We start from the raw sequence: 19,196 nt of genomic DNA, 5'->3' as shown, positions 1-19,196 counted from the left end.
GTGGTATTTTTTGTTTGTTTTAGTTTGAAATGCTTACTGGTACTCTGCCATTTCAAGGTAAAGACAGAAATGAGACCATGAATATGATATTAAAGTAAGTGTAAACATTTTTTTCTTTTGGGAAAAATTCCTTGCTTTCAGTTTTGAGAAACTTGTTATGGTTTTCATTTGACACAAAAGAACATTTTTCACATTGTCTCATTCCCTTCCACCATATAGGGGACATTATTTGCCATTGTGAAAGCGTTCTTTAAAATTCTTTTTGGGATTTATCAATTTAGAAGTATGGCTAGATTTAAATGAAATTTTCTGAAATCCTCTTTTCCAGAGCAAAACTTGGAATGCCTCAGTTTCTTAGTGCTGAAGCACAAAGTCTTCTAAGGATGTTATTCAAAAGGAATCCAGCAAATAGATTGGGTATTGTTTATTTTCTTAGCTTTTATAACAATATACTACATGCTTTGGGAGGATAATTATAACTTTATGTTTTCTGGCCGAAGTTCATTTACTGCTGCTATGTGTTTATACATAGAATTCTATGTTTTATGTATGCAAAGATTCCAGTAAACTCTGTTATATCCATCATTAAAAAATGGAGTGGTCTAGTTGTTCAGAACTTATGTTTAATATATATCATTATATCATATGAATGTCTCTTTTGACATAATTCACAGAATTCTCCCTTCTATAGGTAATCCTTTTAGATATTTGAAGATAATTATTTTGTCCCTTCCAATATTCTTCAGGATAAATGTTATGTTTCCATAACTGCTCATTATTTGGCTACTTTCTAGTAGCCTTTCCCTGGATCCAAATGTGATCCTATTACCCTGTTTATGTCCATGTGTTAAAATTTCGATGTCACTTTATTCATTGCATTTTTAATTTGGCCTATAGATATGAGATCATAAATTGAATTATGAAGAAAATGAAAATTGCTTAAATTTTAATGTTATGTTAGATATGATTTTTATTTGATTCAGAAGGCATTTCAGTATTTCATGATACCCTATGTGCTTCAGCATGAACATCAGCTATTTTTTTATTATATTAAATTCAGAGGACCAATTAATAAAACATCAGATAAGAAATCGTAAACTTTTCACTTCAGGGAATCTATGAAATGTGTGTACTCCTATTTACAGATAATAGCCTGGAAGCCAGGTAGGCAGATTAAAAAAATCAGACTGGTAAAAAAATTATTTCCATTTTTATAGGTTCAGAAGGAGTTGACGAAATCAAAAGACATCTTTTTTTTGCAAATATTGACTGGAATGTAAGTTCAGTAGAAAGTTCGTTACTGAGTACCTTTAATAAAAGCAAAAACTGAAGAGTAAATGGTAATATATGGACTTTGCTGATAAACTTAATCCATTTGTTTTATATTTAGTATGAGATTTTTATTTACAGGTGTAGCATTTCATGCAATTACCTTGAACCAGTAGATGTGTGGATGATATGTAGTAAATTTTTGTTGCTCATTTGTCTTACCTGTTAAATATGGTTAATATTCTCCCCTATTCTAGGTTGGGGAATGTGGGGGGAAGAAGAGAAAGGAGAAGGGGGATGAATCATAGGACAGATTCTTATAGAAAAATGAATTCTAAAGAATCTAAGATGTTATTTAATTTCAAATGGTTCTTTGTCATGTATTAGAACAAATTAAATTTGTTAAGAAGTGAAAATCTTTGTATATAGGTATTGTACTAAATTTTGAGAGAACATGAAAACAGAAACATTGTGAAATTCTGCAAAGTCATGTATTAATTTTTTTTAAGTTGCAACTCCCAGACTAATGAGCTTTTCTTAGAAAAGCTCACTTTTTGTTGTTGTTTACAACACAGCTTTATGTATTTTATGTACTATTAATCATCAAAGGTAAGTGTTTTTGATTATTTAGTTCTGGCACTGGTATTGAAAATTTTCCCAAAAGAAAAAGTATCTCTTTTGGTTTCTAAGGCAGAGGTAGAGAGCCACTATTCACTGACCAAATTATTATTTCTTCTGGCTTGTAGAACAGGTTTCAGAAGTTAATATTTTGATTTATTTTTTATAGTTGTAAAACTGCAACACATTAATAGTATTAATATCCTGAAAGGCCACGCAGTGAACATACTGCATGGGAGTCTGCCCTTTGTCATATCTGTGTGCATCCCTCTTTCGGTGTCCTTGCATTCCCCTGTCTTTTTTTTTCTAATGCTTCTCTGCTCTTCTTTTTTCTTTAACTAGAAAAACTAGAAATTATTTTTCCATTATTTTTATATCTAAACAGTTTGTTTATTCCTCTTAAATAATAAAAGAGTGGAATGTGTACATATTTAAATAAATGAAAATTACTTTAAAGTAATCCTCTATTAATTTTCCCTCACTGTGGGACTGTGAGCTTTTAAAAAAGTAGATTTCCAAATAACAGTTATGTTGTAAGATATTTTATATGTCTTTCAAAAACATAAATTTTAGGAAGTTAGATTGTTAGACAAGTTTAAATTTTTGAATTCTATAAAAAGAGCTCTAAACAGTGCATCTAATGCATATTTTTATGTGAAAACAAAATAGGTATAATGCATATTTCTTGGAGATAGACTAATTATTAATTTTGATATCCTAGAATGTTATTAGTTATTTCTGCATGGTAACATTGTGATATGTTCTGTATGGTTATTTTACCAGTGAGAATTCAAGTCAGTTTTTGAAATCCAAAACTGAACAGAATTATTCCTCGTGAATGCAGCCTGTGGCATTGCTGCGTGTTTCTTGGTCTCATTTGATTCTGTACATTATCTCTCAAGTTTAGATGATACACAGAATTTGGTTAACAGGTTAGAATTTAGAATTTGGTTAACAGGTATCTGAAGCCTGTTGAAATTTCATTTATGAAATTGTGAGTATTCTGTTAAGGACTGTGAATATCATGTTCTGCTTTAATAATTTTTCAAGTATTAATACGTTTCTGTGTTATTCTGTTATTTCTTCTAGAAATTATATAAAAGAGAAGTTCAGCCTCCTTTCAAACCGGCTTCTGGAAAACCAGATGATACTTTTTGTTTTGATCCTGAATTTACTGCAAAAACACCTAAAGGTAATACATGTTTATGTGTAACATCAGGGCTTTTATTCAATTAGATGGTTAAAAAAGTAAACTAGCTTCTTAGGTAAAAACTAAAAGAATTGTAAGTTTGCAGAGGGTGGTTTGCCCTGTGTGGAAGTGTGGATCCTATATACAGCATTGCTTGGACACCTTTCAAGTAGAGGCTTTACATGGGAAATATTTACTAGGGAAGCACAGACTAGAGCAAAGGGTGAACATTTTCTTTTTTTATTTTAAAAGTTTTTTGACATGCTAATGCATTAGAGGATGGGGGTAGGAGGTAAGATATGAGATATATCACTCTGACTCTTATAGTTTAGAATTTAATGAGGTTTACTTTTATTGGCATCTGTTTCATACATTCATTCAACAAATATTGAATACCTACTATGTACTAAGCAGTGACGGTGCAGAAGTGAACAGAACAGACAAAAATTATAATCTACATGGAGCTTGCATAATAGTATGGGGAAACAGATAATATAAAATAAATCAAATACCTAATATAGTATGTCTGATGATAACATTTAATGGTTTCCTTTATAGTCAAAGAAATGTTGACATTTCATATCATAAAATTCTGTGTAGTTCTAATTAAATATAATTATTTGGACATTAGATTCTCCTGGTTTGCCAGCTAGTGCTAATGCTCATCAACTCTTCAAAGGATTCAGCTTTGTTGCAACTTCTATTGCAGAAGAATATAAAATCACTCCGATCACAAGTGCAAATGTATTACCAATTGTTCAGGTAAATTCCACTTAGATTATTCAGATTAGGCATAATTATTTCTTTCAGTTATTGCTAATGGATTTACAGTGATTTTTAAGTGATTTTTAACTGCTTCATTTATCTCTGTATAATGAATTAAAGATGTCTCCATATGTTTTGGAAAAAAGCAGACAGTAGTAACCTTTAATTATATTTATGTATTTATGTGATCTCTTTTGGCAAGAAAATGTAATGGGTGATGTATTAGCTAGTTGATTTAATTATTGTATTGGCTTTGGGGATCTAGAAAGTCTACAATTTAGGATCAGTTCAGAATCTGTGTAAACCATTTATAAATACTGATAAAACTTCTCTAGAATTATTCTTGATTTTTAAAAGATTTAAGAAGAATGTATACTTAGGAGAGAAGATAAAAAATGTGAAACCATATCATTCTCTTTTGTATTTTACTTTTTAACAAAAACAGATAAATGGAAATGCTGCACAATTTAGTGAAGTATATGAATTGAAAGAGGATATTGGTGTTGGCTCCTATTCTGTTTGCAAACGATGCATACATACTGCTACCAACATGGAATTTGCAGTGAAGGTATTGTCTCTGAGGCTAACTTTTTTTGGTTTGTTTTATATGTGTAAGTTAAATTGCAGGTTAACTGACAGTTTTTCAGTGGAGCAAGTGGAGAAAGCAAAGATAAAATGATGAGGAAAACTTCTTAAGACTTAATATTTTCATTTTGAATTTCTTTCCAAGACTTTATTTTGTTCAATAAAAAAAGACTTTATTTTGGAGGAACAGTGTGTTTCATGAATGTCTTGCTTTTGAATAATTTTATTTTAATGTACTATGTTAAGATTGAACAATTGTGACAATTACTGTCACATTTGAATCAAATTATCAGTATAGTTTTAGTTAGGTGGAATATAATGTTGAAGAAAGTGCTCTGTTTTTTATTGTTTCAGTTATAGGAAATTTGTAAATATTAAAATAATGTGAGACAAACATTACTCTTGAGTTTTATTATTTTCTTGAAAATATAACCAAATTGAAATCATGTCATTCATTTTTAGACAAAGAAAATATTTTTCCTCTGAGATTATTCTTGTCTTATTTCTTAGATCATTGACAAAAGTAAAAGAGACCCCTCAGAAGAAATTGAAATTTTGATGCGCTATGGACAACACCCTAACATTATCACTTTAAAGGATGTAGGTATTTAAAATCTATGTATCAGCTAAGCTAATGAAGTTATGACTTGGCACTTTATTTTCTTATTGAAACTTTTCATGTCCATGGTATGTTTACTTTCATGCCACAAAATCTTAAGACTCTTAAATTTGCCACTTCAGTTCTTCATTTTCCCCCTGTGATTTTATACTACTACCCTTCTTATAAAACGTCAGAAAGGAACTATGATGGTTGGTAAATGAGAGTGTCCTGATTACTTGAATGTATTCTAGCTGTTAACTAGTTAACATTATCACCAGCAACATTTATTATTCTCTAGTACTACAAGTATAGAAGATACAGGAGATTGGGAATCTGCCAAATTCTAGGAGATTTTACTTTCTTGATTGTACAGCAGTTGGCTATAGCATTGTGGATTGTTGCTTGGGTGAAATAGTATTAGTCTACTTTTTTTAAAGTGAACATATAACTCATATTAATAGATGTTACTGAATGCTGACTTTTCACGTGAAGAAAATAATGCTCTTTCCTCTGTAGAAAAGGCAGACAAATAAACCATCACCTTGATCAGTTTGTTTTAGATAATATGATATGCATTTTGATTTATAATCCTTAAATAGTATTTTATATATATGTAAATGTATGTATGTGTGTGGATAGATAGATAGATATATGTCTACATATATGTGTTTGTATGTGTAGATGTAGATATCACATGATCTGAATAGAAGGGTGTACATATTTTTAATATATTCTCCTTGATATAGTATTTGAATTCAACAAATATTTAAGACACCATGTCAGATAATAGACTATGGGGAAGATATTAAAAAACAAATAATATATTTACTGCCAGAAGGAAGCTTACTATCATTAAGGAAGGAAAGTGCCTATAATACAGTAAAAAAATGAGACAGATGCCATTTGAGAGGCACAAAGTTCTATTTTTCCATTTATATTCTTTGATGAAGTATAACAGAAAACTTCAAAAGTTAAAACAATTATATGTTTAACATTGTCTCACAGAATGGTGTAAGAGTCCATTTAGCCAGTTTAACCTTCAGTAGAGCCTGCACTATATTAATACTAAAGGAATAATATATTTTTTAACACTAGAGGTTCATTAGAAAAGCAAAGTAAATATAATTTAAAACGTTTCAGAATTGTAATTATAAATAATATCATTTATAAAATATGTTCTTTTTTAGGTTTATGATGATGGTAGATATGTTTACCTTGTTACGGATTTGATGAAAGGAGGAGAGCTACTTGACCGTATTCTCAAACAAAAATGTTTTTCAGAACGGGAAGCTAGTGATGTACTGTTTATAATAACTAACACAGTTGACTATCTTCATTGTCAAGGAGTAAGTTGTAGTTATATTCTTCCTTTTAATTCTGGGGCTTATATCTTCACAAAATAATATATAGGATATGACACCTAAAATGAATTACTTTTTCTATCACATATTTTTATATGGAATAGCCTAATAAAATTCATAATGTAGTGAAGGTTATAGGATTAGGAAATTGGGTAATACCTTATTAATTTTCTTAACTCTACCTGTTAGCCCTAATTTAATAGCATATTAGCTTTAAAAGTGGTTTGAATTATATAAATATATCTAACCTTGACTTTTAAATTATTAAACCTAATCAAACTTAAAAGTGAAACATAAAAGAGTTATCCAAGGACATGTTGTGAATATTATTCAAATTATACTATGCCTAACATATAAAGTTCTGGCAAGACTGCATATCTTGATTGTTGCCAGCCCCTCCCCCAATACAGTAAGAAATTTGGATTCTAAACATTTGAAGTATTACTATATTGAAATTTCTAGTGGAGGGGCAGGCCTGTTATTTTGCTTCCTATCTCTTCATAAAGAAAGCAAATGAACTGAGTTATCAAAAAAAGGTCACTTTTATTATATATATAGCTAAACAAGAAAACAAAGTCACAAATAATTTAAAAATGTAAGTTTGAATAGTTGTAGTAGTAGATATGTACCCACTTATGTATAAACAATAAAACAATGAACGACTCAGAAATGACATAATGAAAATTCTACAGGGGCCAGAACTCATTTTTGAGTGTGGTTTTATAGAGTACATTTTCAGCATTTTGAAATGTAAATTATATAATGCTAAAGGAGTAGTTCTATAATAATTCAATTCCTTGATTGTCTTTATCAGCACACTCTAAAATAAAGGATGACCAGAATTTTTGAGAAGAAAATGATAAACATCTTTTCTTTTGTTTATTATTTTAGAAATTAAACAATACATCAATTAAGTAAATTAATGACAGACATGTGTTGAGCATTTCTACATGCCAGACATTGTAAAAGGTATTGCAGATTCAACCATGGGTTTAAGTCTTGATCCTTGTCTTGAAAGACCTTTTAATGTAGCAAACTGCTGATTAAAAATAGGACTAGATTAAATGAAGTGGATAGTGTATCAGAAAGAAAATCATCACATAGAGAATTTCAGAATATTTTCCATTTCTAGCATTTCATTTGGTTCTTACTGTTTCTGTTTTTCTGCCGAGTTTTCATGCATTGAAAGCATTTTGTTTTACTTCACTGAAGATAGTTATAGGAGCTACTTTATTTTTTAAATTTCTCTTATATTTATTTAGTCTTGTGAATTTTGAACAAAGGCATTTTGATGAGCTATAATTGACATATAATATTGTGTACGTTTAAGGTATACATGTTGATTTGAGACATTTATATACTACAGTATGATTACCACCATAGCATTACCTAGCACATCTATCATATCACAATAATAGCCACTTTAAAATGCTTGCTGTTAGGTCCAACATGGTTTATATTGGAGTTGGAATTGATTTTCTTTTTTCTTGAAACTGTGTTCCGTTTTTTGGGGGGAGGGGTTCTTTGTATATCAGATAATTTTGGATTGTGTACTGCACATTTGTGTATTAACTTACGGAGATTTATTATATTCTGTTATTTTTCTCCAGTGATTATTTTTTGTTTTGTTTTCAGTGGGTAATTTTCTTAGCAGGGTTTGTGCTGAAAACTTTGCTTTTTGAGCAGCAGCTGTGGTCTCTGTCTATATCTTTTGTCTTTATGAACTACTTTGAGCCTCCTCTACACATTTTTGATTCAAGGGTCAGTTTTGGCTCTTTCCCTTACTGTATTCCTCCACTCAGCATTCACGGTTTCCCAGCATTTCTTTTCTGGTCCTCCAGGCCAGAAAGACAGTGGCCTTTTCTTCATGTCTTTACTACCACTGTGTGCCCTAGGGGCTGTACTAAGCTCTAGGCTAAAAGCCACTGACTGATATGGGAACCTACTCATGCAGCTCCCTCCTTCAACCAAGTATGTACTCCCCACCAGAGTCTTGTCTCCTTCTGCTCATTCCCCAGTACCTTCAAGGTAGTTGATTTTTCTACTCAGGTTTTATATTTTTTTACTGTGGGGAGGGGGTGTTGAGTAGGGTCTTAGTCCATTATATCTACAAGTGGAACTGATAAGTGAGTTTTGAGATTGGAAGTGGTTAACAAAACTGGTGGCTTGATAAAAACTGGCACATCTGTCTGATAGAGATAACTTCGTCTGTGTACTTCAGGTTGTCAGGGCCATCATGGTTGGAGAAAGTATCATTTTCAAAATTTTATGATTGAGACATTTCCTTTTCCTGGAAATATATTAACTTACAATGTTTTATTCCACAGATATTTAGTTAGCTATAGAAATGTAAAGCTTTTTTTTTTAATGTTCAAGGTTGTTCATCGTGATCTTAAACCCAGTAATATTTTATACATGGATGAATCAGCCAACGCAGACTCCATTAGGATCTGTGATTTTGGGTTTGCAAAACAACTTCGAGGAGAAAATGGACTTCTCTTAACTCCATGCTACACTGCAAACTTTGTAGCACCTGAGGTATTCTTTAAAACTTCAGTATTTGCCTTTCATTCTTTTCCTTTAGTTAAATGTATTTGATATCATGTATGTGTTATGGTAGGTAGGTAAAAGCTGAGTTATCTTGTCCTTTCCCAGCTATAAAGCTCTTTAAATCATTGAATTCTGATAACTCCCAATATAAATATTCAGACTAATAACTAGCATCTGAAACCAACCTGAATGTAATAATCAGATTATTCTATTCTGTTGGGTTACATAGTGGTTTCAGAATCATACCCTTTTAGAACAGGGCAGAGAGTGAAGATAACCTCACCTTAAACATATTAAATATTCTAAATGAGGAAACTGAGGCTCAAAGTACTTAATAACAGCATTCACTGAGTAACAAAGCCAGGATAGATTTTCAGATATTTTGGTTTGTGCTGAACATGAGGTGATTTATATTGTTTAGCATTATACATAACATGGGCAATGCCATCCCCGATTATCTTTAAGATCTTCTAATTCATGGAGAAAAAAGCTTCACAGGGTTTTTTTTTAATAAGCAGTAGGGTTTTTCTTGGCAAATAACATTCGTATGTAGATCTTAGAGAGAAGAGACAGGAAAGGTGATGATGAGGAAGTCAAGGGGTGCACGTTTCACATTTGGCAAGCTCCAGCAGTCTGTCAGTTCTGATAATGGGGATGGGAGCTTTGACAGTAGCAACTCCCACAGCAGTGAAAGTATGGGTGATGAAAAATGAATCAGGGATGGCATTGGTCATATAGATTCTTTTTAAGTTTTCTTTGTAAAAGTCAAGAACTGTTCTTATATGTTATGAATAATGCTAAGTCATACGAATTATCGGATGTTTAACACAAATCAAAATACACAGATATCCTCAGGTTAGAAAAATTGAATTTTCCAAGTCAGAAGAAGAATAAAATAATTTGAGGATGAATTCCTATCTCATGTGCATGTTTTGTTTTTTTTTTGCTTTAAATACTAGTCCTTTATGGATAATATTGCACATCAGATATAATACAAGATACAGTATATTTCTTGTATTGAAATATCAACAAATCTGTATTTTAATGTAGCTATTAGAAAAATAATATTTCTAGTGATGAAAATAGAAACATAGAAAATAGGAAAATAACTTTCTAATAGTGAAAAGTTCCCATGTTAAAATTTATTAAATCTTCCTTTAAGATGTTAATGTTGAGGAACAAGTATAACACCTGCTTTACAGGGTTTTTATGATAAGATTTGCCCTGTAAGAAATTATGTACATATCCAGAGAATGTGCTTTAATCTATATTCTAATTATATTCATAGAATAATGAATGTACAAATTTTTATCACATTAAAATATATGGAAACTGTATTTCCCAAAACAAAAATTGGGATGCATGCATGATCCAAGAAGGGGTTATTGTACTGCCCCCAGGTGTAAGAGATATCTTAGACATAAAAAAATTAGCTTTTCTAGGGCATTTTAATGGTTTTATAGAATAGGAAGATAGAAATTTGAGATTAAGGCTCTTCTGTTAAATATAGGGTATACTGTATATTTCTCATTTCATTAAAATGAAAAATATACAGTATGTTTGCATTTAGATTAATGGTTAGGTAAACATTTTTAGATTAATGGCTAGGTAAACATTTTCAAATGAGTACAAATCTGCAGAGTAGAATACAGCCCATTGATGCTTTTTATCCTACCAGACTTCCATTGTAGTAAGACACTCTCACCATTGTAATAGTGAAGGTTTTCAGGTGGGCATGTGGAGACCACTTGTCTGTAACTAAGGCCTCTAGTGTCTGAACTACCTTTGGCTAGGTTAGTATTTGTATTTTCAAAATGCTTTGAAAAGTTTTATTATCAAGAGCTGAAGCCTCTGCTAGCAATCAATGCATATTTGTAAATTGTTATAAATGAAAAACAGGTTTGGGGTAAGATTTGTTTCTAAAATTTCAGACCCTTTCAAAAATTATTAGTGAAGTGTATGAAATGCATCATCTTTTAAACTAGAATCAGAAAGATTCAAGTATCCATGCAGATATTTGAATAAATAATAGCATTTATGAGAGTATAAATTCATTATTTCATCACAGTTCATTAAGAGCCCTTATTTGCTAAAAGAGAAACTAATTAGTAGTACGGTTTCAGCTGAACAATAAGGAATATTCATTCACTTTTTTGATATGCATCAATTCAGTCAACCTCTTAAGGCTTATTTACTTAATAGATGTGCTTGTACTATACCTATGTCACAAAAATTAATGTATCTCAAAAAATATTTATTCTTTTATAAAAGCAAATCTATCATATTATTCAACTGACATTTAATGTCTACTGAGGTCTAAGAATGATCCTGAACTAGAGGAATTTACAATATATTGGATGGATGCTATGCCTGCAACTCTTTTAAAAAAGTAAATGTGAAATTACCCTGCTTTGCTCTGGCTTTGGGCTGTCATATGTTTTGCTCCAAATATGAATTTATCTGAATGAGAATCTCTATGTTACATTTTGATGATTTGGGAAGCCAAATGAGAGAGAAAGTAAAGTCATTAACTACTTTAATTCTGACTTCTATCTTCTTTGTATTTAACTCGATGCAAGTAAGAAGGTATGAAACACGTTACTTTCTACACTGTACTCTTTCATTCATCCCGCTACCTTGCCTTGTTTTTTTATGGCTGTATGTTCTTACTATTAATAGGACATTGAGACCTACTCTAGAACAAAAGCAGACTGCCTCTTCTTTACACATACAAAATGGGTTTAAGTGTGTGGTAAAGCTAAACCAAGTTTTTCATGGTTGACCCTAATTAGATTAAGCAATATGATTCCTCCAGTGCCTTTCTTCTCATTAACTCTGAAGGTTTTGGGAGTATGAAATACCTATAGCTGACTCACTGATTAACCCTTGCCTGTCCAACTAGTTCACTAAGCAGTCCCTCAGCCTTGGCTTTGCATTGGATCATCTGGGAACCTTTAAGACTATTGTCCTAAGGGAACCAGGGAAAACATGGTGATGCCCAGAACTACAAGAAGTGATGAGAGGGCTTCCCTGGTGGCTCAGTGGTTAAGAATCCGCCTGCCAATGCAGGGGACATGGGTTCGAGCCCTGATCCAGGAAGATCCAACATGCCGCGGAGCAACTAAGCCTGTGCGCCACAACTACTGAGCCTGCGCTCTAGAGCCTGCGAGCCACAACTACTGAAGCCCACGTGCCTAGAGCCCATGCTCCACAACAAGAGAAGCCACTGAAATGAGAAGCCCGTGCACCGCAACGAAGAGTAGCCCCCACTTGCCGCAACTAGAGAAAGCCCGTGCACAGCAACGAAGACCCAATGCAGCCAAGAATAATAAATAAATAAAATAAATAAATTTATTATAAAAAAAAGGAAGTGATGAGAAAAGGAAAGAGATAGGGGAAAAAAGCAGGAGAGGTTTATGTTTCACTAGAGGATGCCAGGTTAGGCTTATCGTGATGTGAATTGTTTAGCTCTACCTCATTATTTATTAGGGCCTTTGTAGTCTCCACTTGTGTTATTTACATAAGCCAGTTAAATAGGTATTTTGATAGCCTATTCAGCTTCCCAAGTTTGCAGATACGTGTGTTCTTATAAATACACTTTGACTATGAAAAAAACATTATATCTTGAATTTGAAGTTAGTTAGATACTTATTATTCAAGTCTGGCCATTGTCAAAGCTAAACATTAATATTTTTAGCCTTTTATAAATGAAATGTCCATTCTGGTGGTTATACAATCCCCAGTGTTAATGCATTAATAATGTTTCTATTTTGTTCCTATGTCTAAAGACTTTAGCAGTGGGCTTGTTTTTCTAAATTTAAAAAAAGGCCTCATTTCACCTCAAACTAGCTATTAACTTCACAGAGAATATTCACATGAATATATAATAAATATGTTATTTGATTTTTATTAATACTAATCTCAAAAGAAAAAAACTACCAAAATTATTATATGAAAAATTAATGAAACCATTCAGAATTTATCAAATGTGTGTTTGTGATCCAGAAATATACTAATTTTTTTAAAGATATGAGCCTTGTATATAAAATATAAATTCATCTTGCTTTCATGAGATTATATATTATCTTACCACCTCTTGTGTAGTAAGGAGGCAATTATCATAGATATTAAAATCACAGACATTAGAGTACGAATGCCTGCTCCACCACTCACTAGTTTTGTGATATTGGACAAATTACTTAACATTTACCTCAGTTTCCTCATCTTCAAAATGGAAGTAATATCTATCTCATAGAGTCAGTGTCAGGGTTAAAAGACAGTACTCTGTGTAGAATATATTAAGCTCTCTGTACATATTATTTTAAATTTTGACGTGTCTGGATTTCCTGAGAGGAGGAGTGAAAGCTCACTGAGGTCAAGGATCATATCTTAAAAAGGTTGTTTTTTTTGTATCACTCATGTTGCTTAATCACATTAATAGCCACTTATTGAATGCTTGTTAATTGCAGAAGACTTTGCCTTTAACATTGTGAATCTATTTTTGAAAAGATTAAAATGAGCTAAATTGTGAACATTTGTGAGATTATTAGAAGCACAACTTTCTTTTAGATGAGAAAACTGAGTTTATACTGAGTAGTACCAGATGAGTATTTCTTTCTCAGGTTCTTATGCAACAAGGCTATGATGCTGCTTGTGATATTTGGAGTCTGGGAGTCCTTTTTTACACAATGTTGGCTGGGTAAGAAATTTATATACTCAAATTAATTCACATCATTATTTGAATTTCACCTGTATGTTTTCATCTAGAAAGAGGACAGATGAAAGTAACCTTAAGGAAAATGCTATCAACATTTCAAAATATTATACATTATGTACTTATAAAATTAAAAAACATAAGGTAAGGTGTTTAAGGAGGCATTATTTAGATATATAATTAAAAGATTGTTCAATTAGAACTAAAACTAAAATAAAGCATATATTTGTACTTTGATATTTTACATTTGAGTGCATTACTTTTTGAAAATGTTTACTTGAGCATAAAATAATTTCATGGTTCAGCAGGTGCTTACCCACTGAACTTGCTGATGTTAATTTTTTTTAAGTACTTGAATTTTGGTTCTCTTGGCAGTAGAGATTTAGTAAGATTGAGCTTTATAACAAAGCTAAATAAAGTAGTAACAATACTAAACTACAGAAACATGCACAGCTGCCTTCTCTTAAAAGGATAAAGAAATACTAAAAAATGTAACCATTGGATTGTGTTAATATTGTTAATTTATAAATAATACAAGTGCTGTTTTACTCTTAATAATGAGTAGCACTTTTATTTAGGAGTAAAAATGTGTAGCTGTAGATAAACGCTAGGTTTAGCAAAGTCTAATGTGTAGAATGGAATTTGAAGAATTATAATGAAATTATAATGTACTTAGGTGTGAGTTTTTAAAGAAGCCATTTAGTATAATTAAATATGCTTGACATAGCAGGAGCTTTATAAAGATAAGTTATGAAAATGGTGACTCTAAACTATTTATTGGCTTGGTGATAATCACATGTCAGTATATTCCACGTACTTTTAGATGTATGCAAAATAGTTATAGACCACAGCAAGTGCTAAAGTTAAGGGTAGCTCAAGTTTGCATGTGAACAGCAATCAGCAGTATTGGTTTCAAACCATGGGATACGATTTCTAGATAGCTGCTTTCAAATATTTACTTTATGACTAAACAAAACATTTTGTGTGTGTGCATATGTATGTGTGTTTATCTCAACTTAATTGTTACATGAGGGAATTAACACATTAACATATTAAGACATCTTCCTCATACTTTTTAACCATAAGTCTTTCTGTTCCCAAATTTGAATACCATTTTTAGTTCCATTTGTTACAATGGTATAAAACTGATCACTTTTTGTCATTCTATAATTATTTTTTAAACTATTTTAACTTCATACAATGTATTTGTCTTCCTGTCCATGAATATTGATCCATGTAATAATTTTAATGGCCATAGAGGATTTTTCTGTTACATTGATATAAATATTTAACCAGTTTTTCATAAACATTAATTAAAACTATTGTTAACGTGTTTTCACTGATAATATTGATAAAATGCTAATGAATAAATTTGAGCCAATTCAATAAATATATTATGAATATATGAAATTAACAATTTCTTCATAGTAGGTATATTTGGTTTGCTAACTTATGCCTGTGAGAATACAAAATTTGCATGTTTCATTCTGGTCTGATTTTCAGAATGTAGAGCTACATAAATGTATTTTATTTTACATTGATTAACTGATCAAAGGCAAAAAAAAAAGATGATTGATGTAGGCAAGACTCTTCATTTTATTAAATAATTCATTAGGATTAAGTTTATTGTTTGAAATGTAAAATTTGATATGAACAGTAAAGGGAAATTTTAGGTGGTATTCTTAATTTGCTATAGTAAATATATGCTTGTAGTTCTATACTCATCACTTTCAATTAGATTTAATATATATGTTAGGCCCTTATGTATACTTAAATCTTTTTTATTAATAGCTATACTCCATTTGCTAATGGCCCCAATGATACTCCTGAAGAGATACTGCTGCGTATAGGCAATGGAAAGTTCCCTTTGAGTGGTGGAAACTGGGACAGTATTTCAGATGGAGCAAAGGTATAAATTATAAATGTTTTGTTTTGTTGAATTACTGTTAATTCCTGAAATCTTTAAGTTATAGCCTAGTCTGCATTTGCAGAGTATCTGATGGTGTTTTATGTCAGTATTTGTTTTTAAATCACAGTATTTGTTTTTAAGTCAATTCACATATATGTGTGGATTGAAGAAGACAAAGGCTGAATTTTTTTTTTTTTTTTGCCATGCTTCTGGGGCACATTTCTCTCTTATCAGTTCATATGTGATCAGGGAATATAAAGCAGTTCCAGTATTAACCAAAACCAAAAATGTAAATCTACTGAGGAAAAATATATAAAGCCAACTAAAGTTGATTTCTGCATTTAGTATGTTTTTACACATCATATCTTCTTTAGCACAGACATTGACTAGTGATTATGTAGGTGATTTTTATAATGTTAACTTATTCTTAGAGAATATACAAACTTATTATCAGTTGTACCTAGATATTTACGATTGATGGCTAAGAGCTGTTCAATAGAAATGTAATTTTAAAATTTTAAAATTTCTAGTAGTCACATTAAAAACAAAAAGAAACAGGTGAAATTAATGTTAATAATATATTTTATTTAACCTGGTATACCCAAAATATTTCAACATCGAATCAATATTTTAAAAATTAGTGAGATTTTACATTCTTTTTTCATACTAATTTTTCAAATTCTGGTGTGTATTTTATACTTATAGCCCGTCTGAATTTGGACGTACCTACATTTTAAAAGTGCTTAATAGCCACAGGTGGCTAGTGGCTGTCGTTATTAGTGAAGTTTCAAAGTAACTGGCCTTACTTAATTTAGGGAAAAAATAATAGGTCAAGGCTTGTATACTAATTCTTACATTTATAGTCTAAAAATTTTAAGTTTTAAAACAACAACCCAAAGTTGTCAGCATGTGGTTTATAGGGCCCTAAAGCTTTTAAGCTACATTTTGAAGTAGAAAACATTTTAAGACAAAAGGATTTGCTTGTATTTAATATCTGCTAATGATAAAACCTAATTGTCTCAAGGACATTAGCTAATCTGTAGGATACATTATGGAGTAAATCTTGTATCCTGATCACTGTAGAATAAGAAAATCAGAGATTTGAGTATCATTACCTTTTAAACATTAGAAAAACAGGGAGGAGATTGTGTTTGGATCTTAGCCATAACACAAGTGTGCTGTGTGATGTAGTAAAAGGAACACCTGATTGGAAGCCAAGAGAATTGAGTGCTAGTTTTTGATCTACTAACTAGCTGCCTCAGTTTGCTCATCTGTAAAATTTGGGGATTAAGTTCTCCCTTTGGTTCCTTCCAATTCCAAAATTCCATTTCTATGCAATTTGGTTTATTTATAATTTGTCAGATTTCCCTTTATAAAGTGATTGAAACTACTAATATTATTCATTAAATATATGTATTTTCTAGTCAGCCAGGTCGTGCGTCAAAAAGTACATTTTCCCAAGGAACAATTCCAATGTTTAAAGCTATACACATGATACTCTTGTGTTCCTTAAAAAAAAATAACTAGCAACAGTGAATCTAATGCTGAAATAGAGATTTATATGCCACTTGTGCTTAGATTTTTGGTTTTCCATGTTCTGTGTGTTTTATGTTTGCGTCTGTGTAGTGCTTAAGGAATAATAGATATCAAAATTCAGTTTTATTCTCACCTCATTTAGTCTGATATTCTGGAGAAATTAACATAGAAAAAGATATTGGGGGATATTGAAATATTTCACAAGTTCTTTCATGTATTCCCTTTTTATGGATTAAATTACTTTAGTTCTGTTTTAGGAATTTTTCTGAAAATAGTGGCAGATTACTGAGCAAATGAGCTATATGAACTTTAAAAAAAATCTGTACATTTTAACAATTCGATAATTTCTTGTCTGTTTTAAATTAGTGATGAAGGTAAACTATTGTTCAGTTACCCATAACCCCTTATACTAGTTCCCTTTAGTTGGGAGAACTGTAACATTTACTGTCACCTCATGACAATTGTTTTACTCAATTATAGTTCCTTATAAGTTGTTTTTCCCTTTTCAGTGCTTTTCTTGACATTGGTGAGTGTCACTATCAGAAGCATATAGAAGATGATTCTGTTTGCCTCCTGTCCATGCACAGTTCCTAGAATTTGTTCATTCAGTTAAATGGGGTGGGTGTGGGGGTGATAGTGGAAGGCATGTTAGCTTTGTGTGTCTTATTGCTACAATAGTTTCAGCATTGAGAACATTGACATTTCTGCTTCCCTTTTGTTAAACAGTGGGGACAAGGAGAAGAATCTGGTAAACAAAACAAGAGTAGAAGAGGCAAGAGAGTAATGAAGTTTTCATGGTGTCACAATATATTAAAAATAAACACAATAATACCTGATTAATTAGAAGGCATTTCTATCTAAATTTTACAATAATTTAAGTCAGTAAAATGTCACTTATTTCAGCTACATACACCCTTGACCAAAAAAAGAATTGCCCAGTAGAAGTTTTTATAGGACAGTTATTTGTGGCTTCCTCCCTTGCCTTCTTTAAAAAGAGCAACTTGTGCTTTTCCTCAACTGCGTTCCTATTACTGCATTGTATGTACTTTTATTAGAGTATTAGTACTTAATCACTTTCTCCCTGGTTATATATTCATTTGTACGCATTTTTATTTTTCCCACTCAGGGAGCTTTAAATGTCATATTCACTTTTGCATTTCCTATCATACCTAGGAGCTTTAAATGTCATATTCACTTTTGCATACCTATCATACCTATCATACCTAGCATAATAAATACTTAATTGAATACTCTTTTCACAAGCTATTTAATCTTTTCCTCAAGTATACCTTGCATTGTTAATTTACACTATAAGCTTTTTTTTGTACAATATAGAAATATAAATATTTTCCTATTGTGAATGGCTATAAATTTGAAATAAGTAGTCAGTTTTTTTTAAATTAATCAATATAATGCCAATTTATAATAACACCAAGTTCTCATTATATGTGGGTCATTTCTTGAGCACTCTGAACTGTTACATTGACATACAGTACTTGCCCACTCCCATGCCAACATTACACTACTTTTATTTTAAAAGTCTTGTTATTGCATAAATAAGTCTCCACACCTTATCACTACCACATCTTCTTCTTCCTCTTCAAAATTGTCTTGGCTGTTTTGGTTCTTTTTTTTTTTATATACAGCAGGTTCTTATTAGTCATCAATTTTATACACATCAGTGTATACATATCAATCCCAATCGCCCAATTCATCACACCACCACCCACAGCCCCCTTTGGTGTCCATACGTTTGTTCTCTACATCTGTGTCTCAATTTCTGCCTGCAAACCGGTTCATCTGTACCATTTTTCTAGGTTCCACATACCTGCGTTAATATACGATATTTGTTTTTCTCTTTCTGACTTACTTCACTCTGTATGACAGTCTCTAGATCCATCCACGTCTCAACAAATGACCCAATTTCATTCCTTTTTATGGCTGAGTAATATTCCATTGTATATATGTACTACTGTGAATGGCTGTAAATTTGAAATAAGTGGTCAGGTTTTATGTAAATATTTATTTTCCATTTTGGCTTGAAGTTGCTTTTAAGTAAAGTCTTTTGTTCACGTATTTATAAGTCATAGATTTCTAGA

At 31.4% G+C, this 19,196-nt stretch overlaps 1 protein-coding gene across 14 annotated transcripts in view; it reads left to right on the top strand.

Annotated features, from left to right (window-relative positions):
* Positions 1-19,196, top strand: part of RPS6KA6 (ribosomal protein S6 kinase A6) — a 199,663-nt gene that overhangs the window by 150,199 nt on the left and 30,268 nt on the right. For 13 of the 14 annotated variants that reach the window (XM_061177704.1, XM_061177703.1, XM_061177710.1 and 10 more), the window contains 11 exons: positions 24-94; positions 329-417; positions 1,218-1,276; positions 2,977-3,079; positions 3,708-3,838; positions 4,287-4,409; positions 4,937-5,026; positions 6,215-6,373; positions 8,765-8,926; positions 13,561-13,637; positions 15,444-15,561. In XM_061177704.1, coding sequence (XP_061033687.1) covers positions 24-94; positions 329-417; positions 1,218-1,276; positions 2,977-3,079; positions 3,708-3,838; positions 4,287-4,409; positions 4,937-5,026; positions 6,215-6,373; positions 8,765-8,926; positions 13,561-13,637; positions 15,444-15,561 — 1,182 coding nt within the window. The remainder of the gene's footprint in view (positions 1-23; positions 95-328; positions 418-1,217; positions 1,277-2,976; positions 3,080-3,707; positions 3,839-4,286; positions 4,410-4,936; positions 5,027-6,214; positions 6,374-8,764; positions 8,927-13,560; positions 13,638-15,443; positions 15,562-19,196) is intronic. The other variant, XM_061177714.1, reaches the window with a different exon arrangement.

The sequence above is a fragment of the Eubalaena glacialis genome, chromosome X (genome assembly GCF_028564815.1).
Source record: "Eubalaena glacialis isolate mEubGla1 chromosome X, mEubGla1.1.hap2.+ XY, whole genome shotgun sequence".
NCBI classification, from domain to species: domain Eukaryota; kingdom Metazoa; phylum Chordata; class Mammalia; order Artiodactyla; family Balaenidae; genus Eubalaena; species Eubalaena glacialis.
Note: the sequence above shows the minus strand (reverse complement) of the source record. Positions and strands in the feature narration are given on the sequence as shown.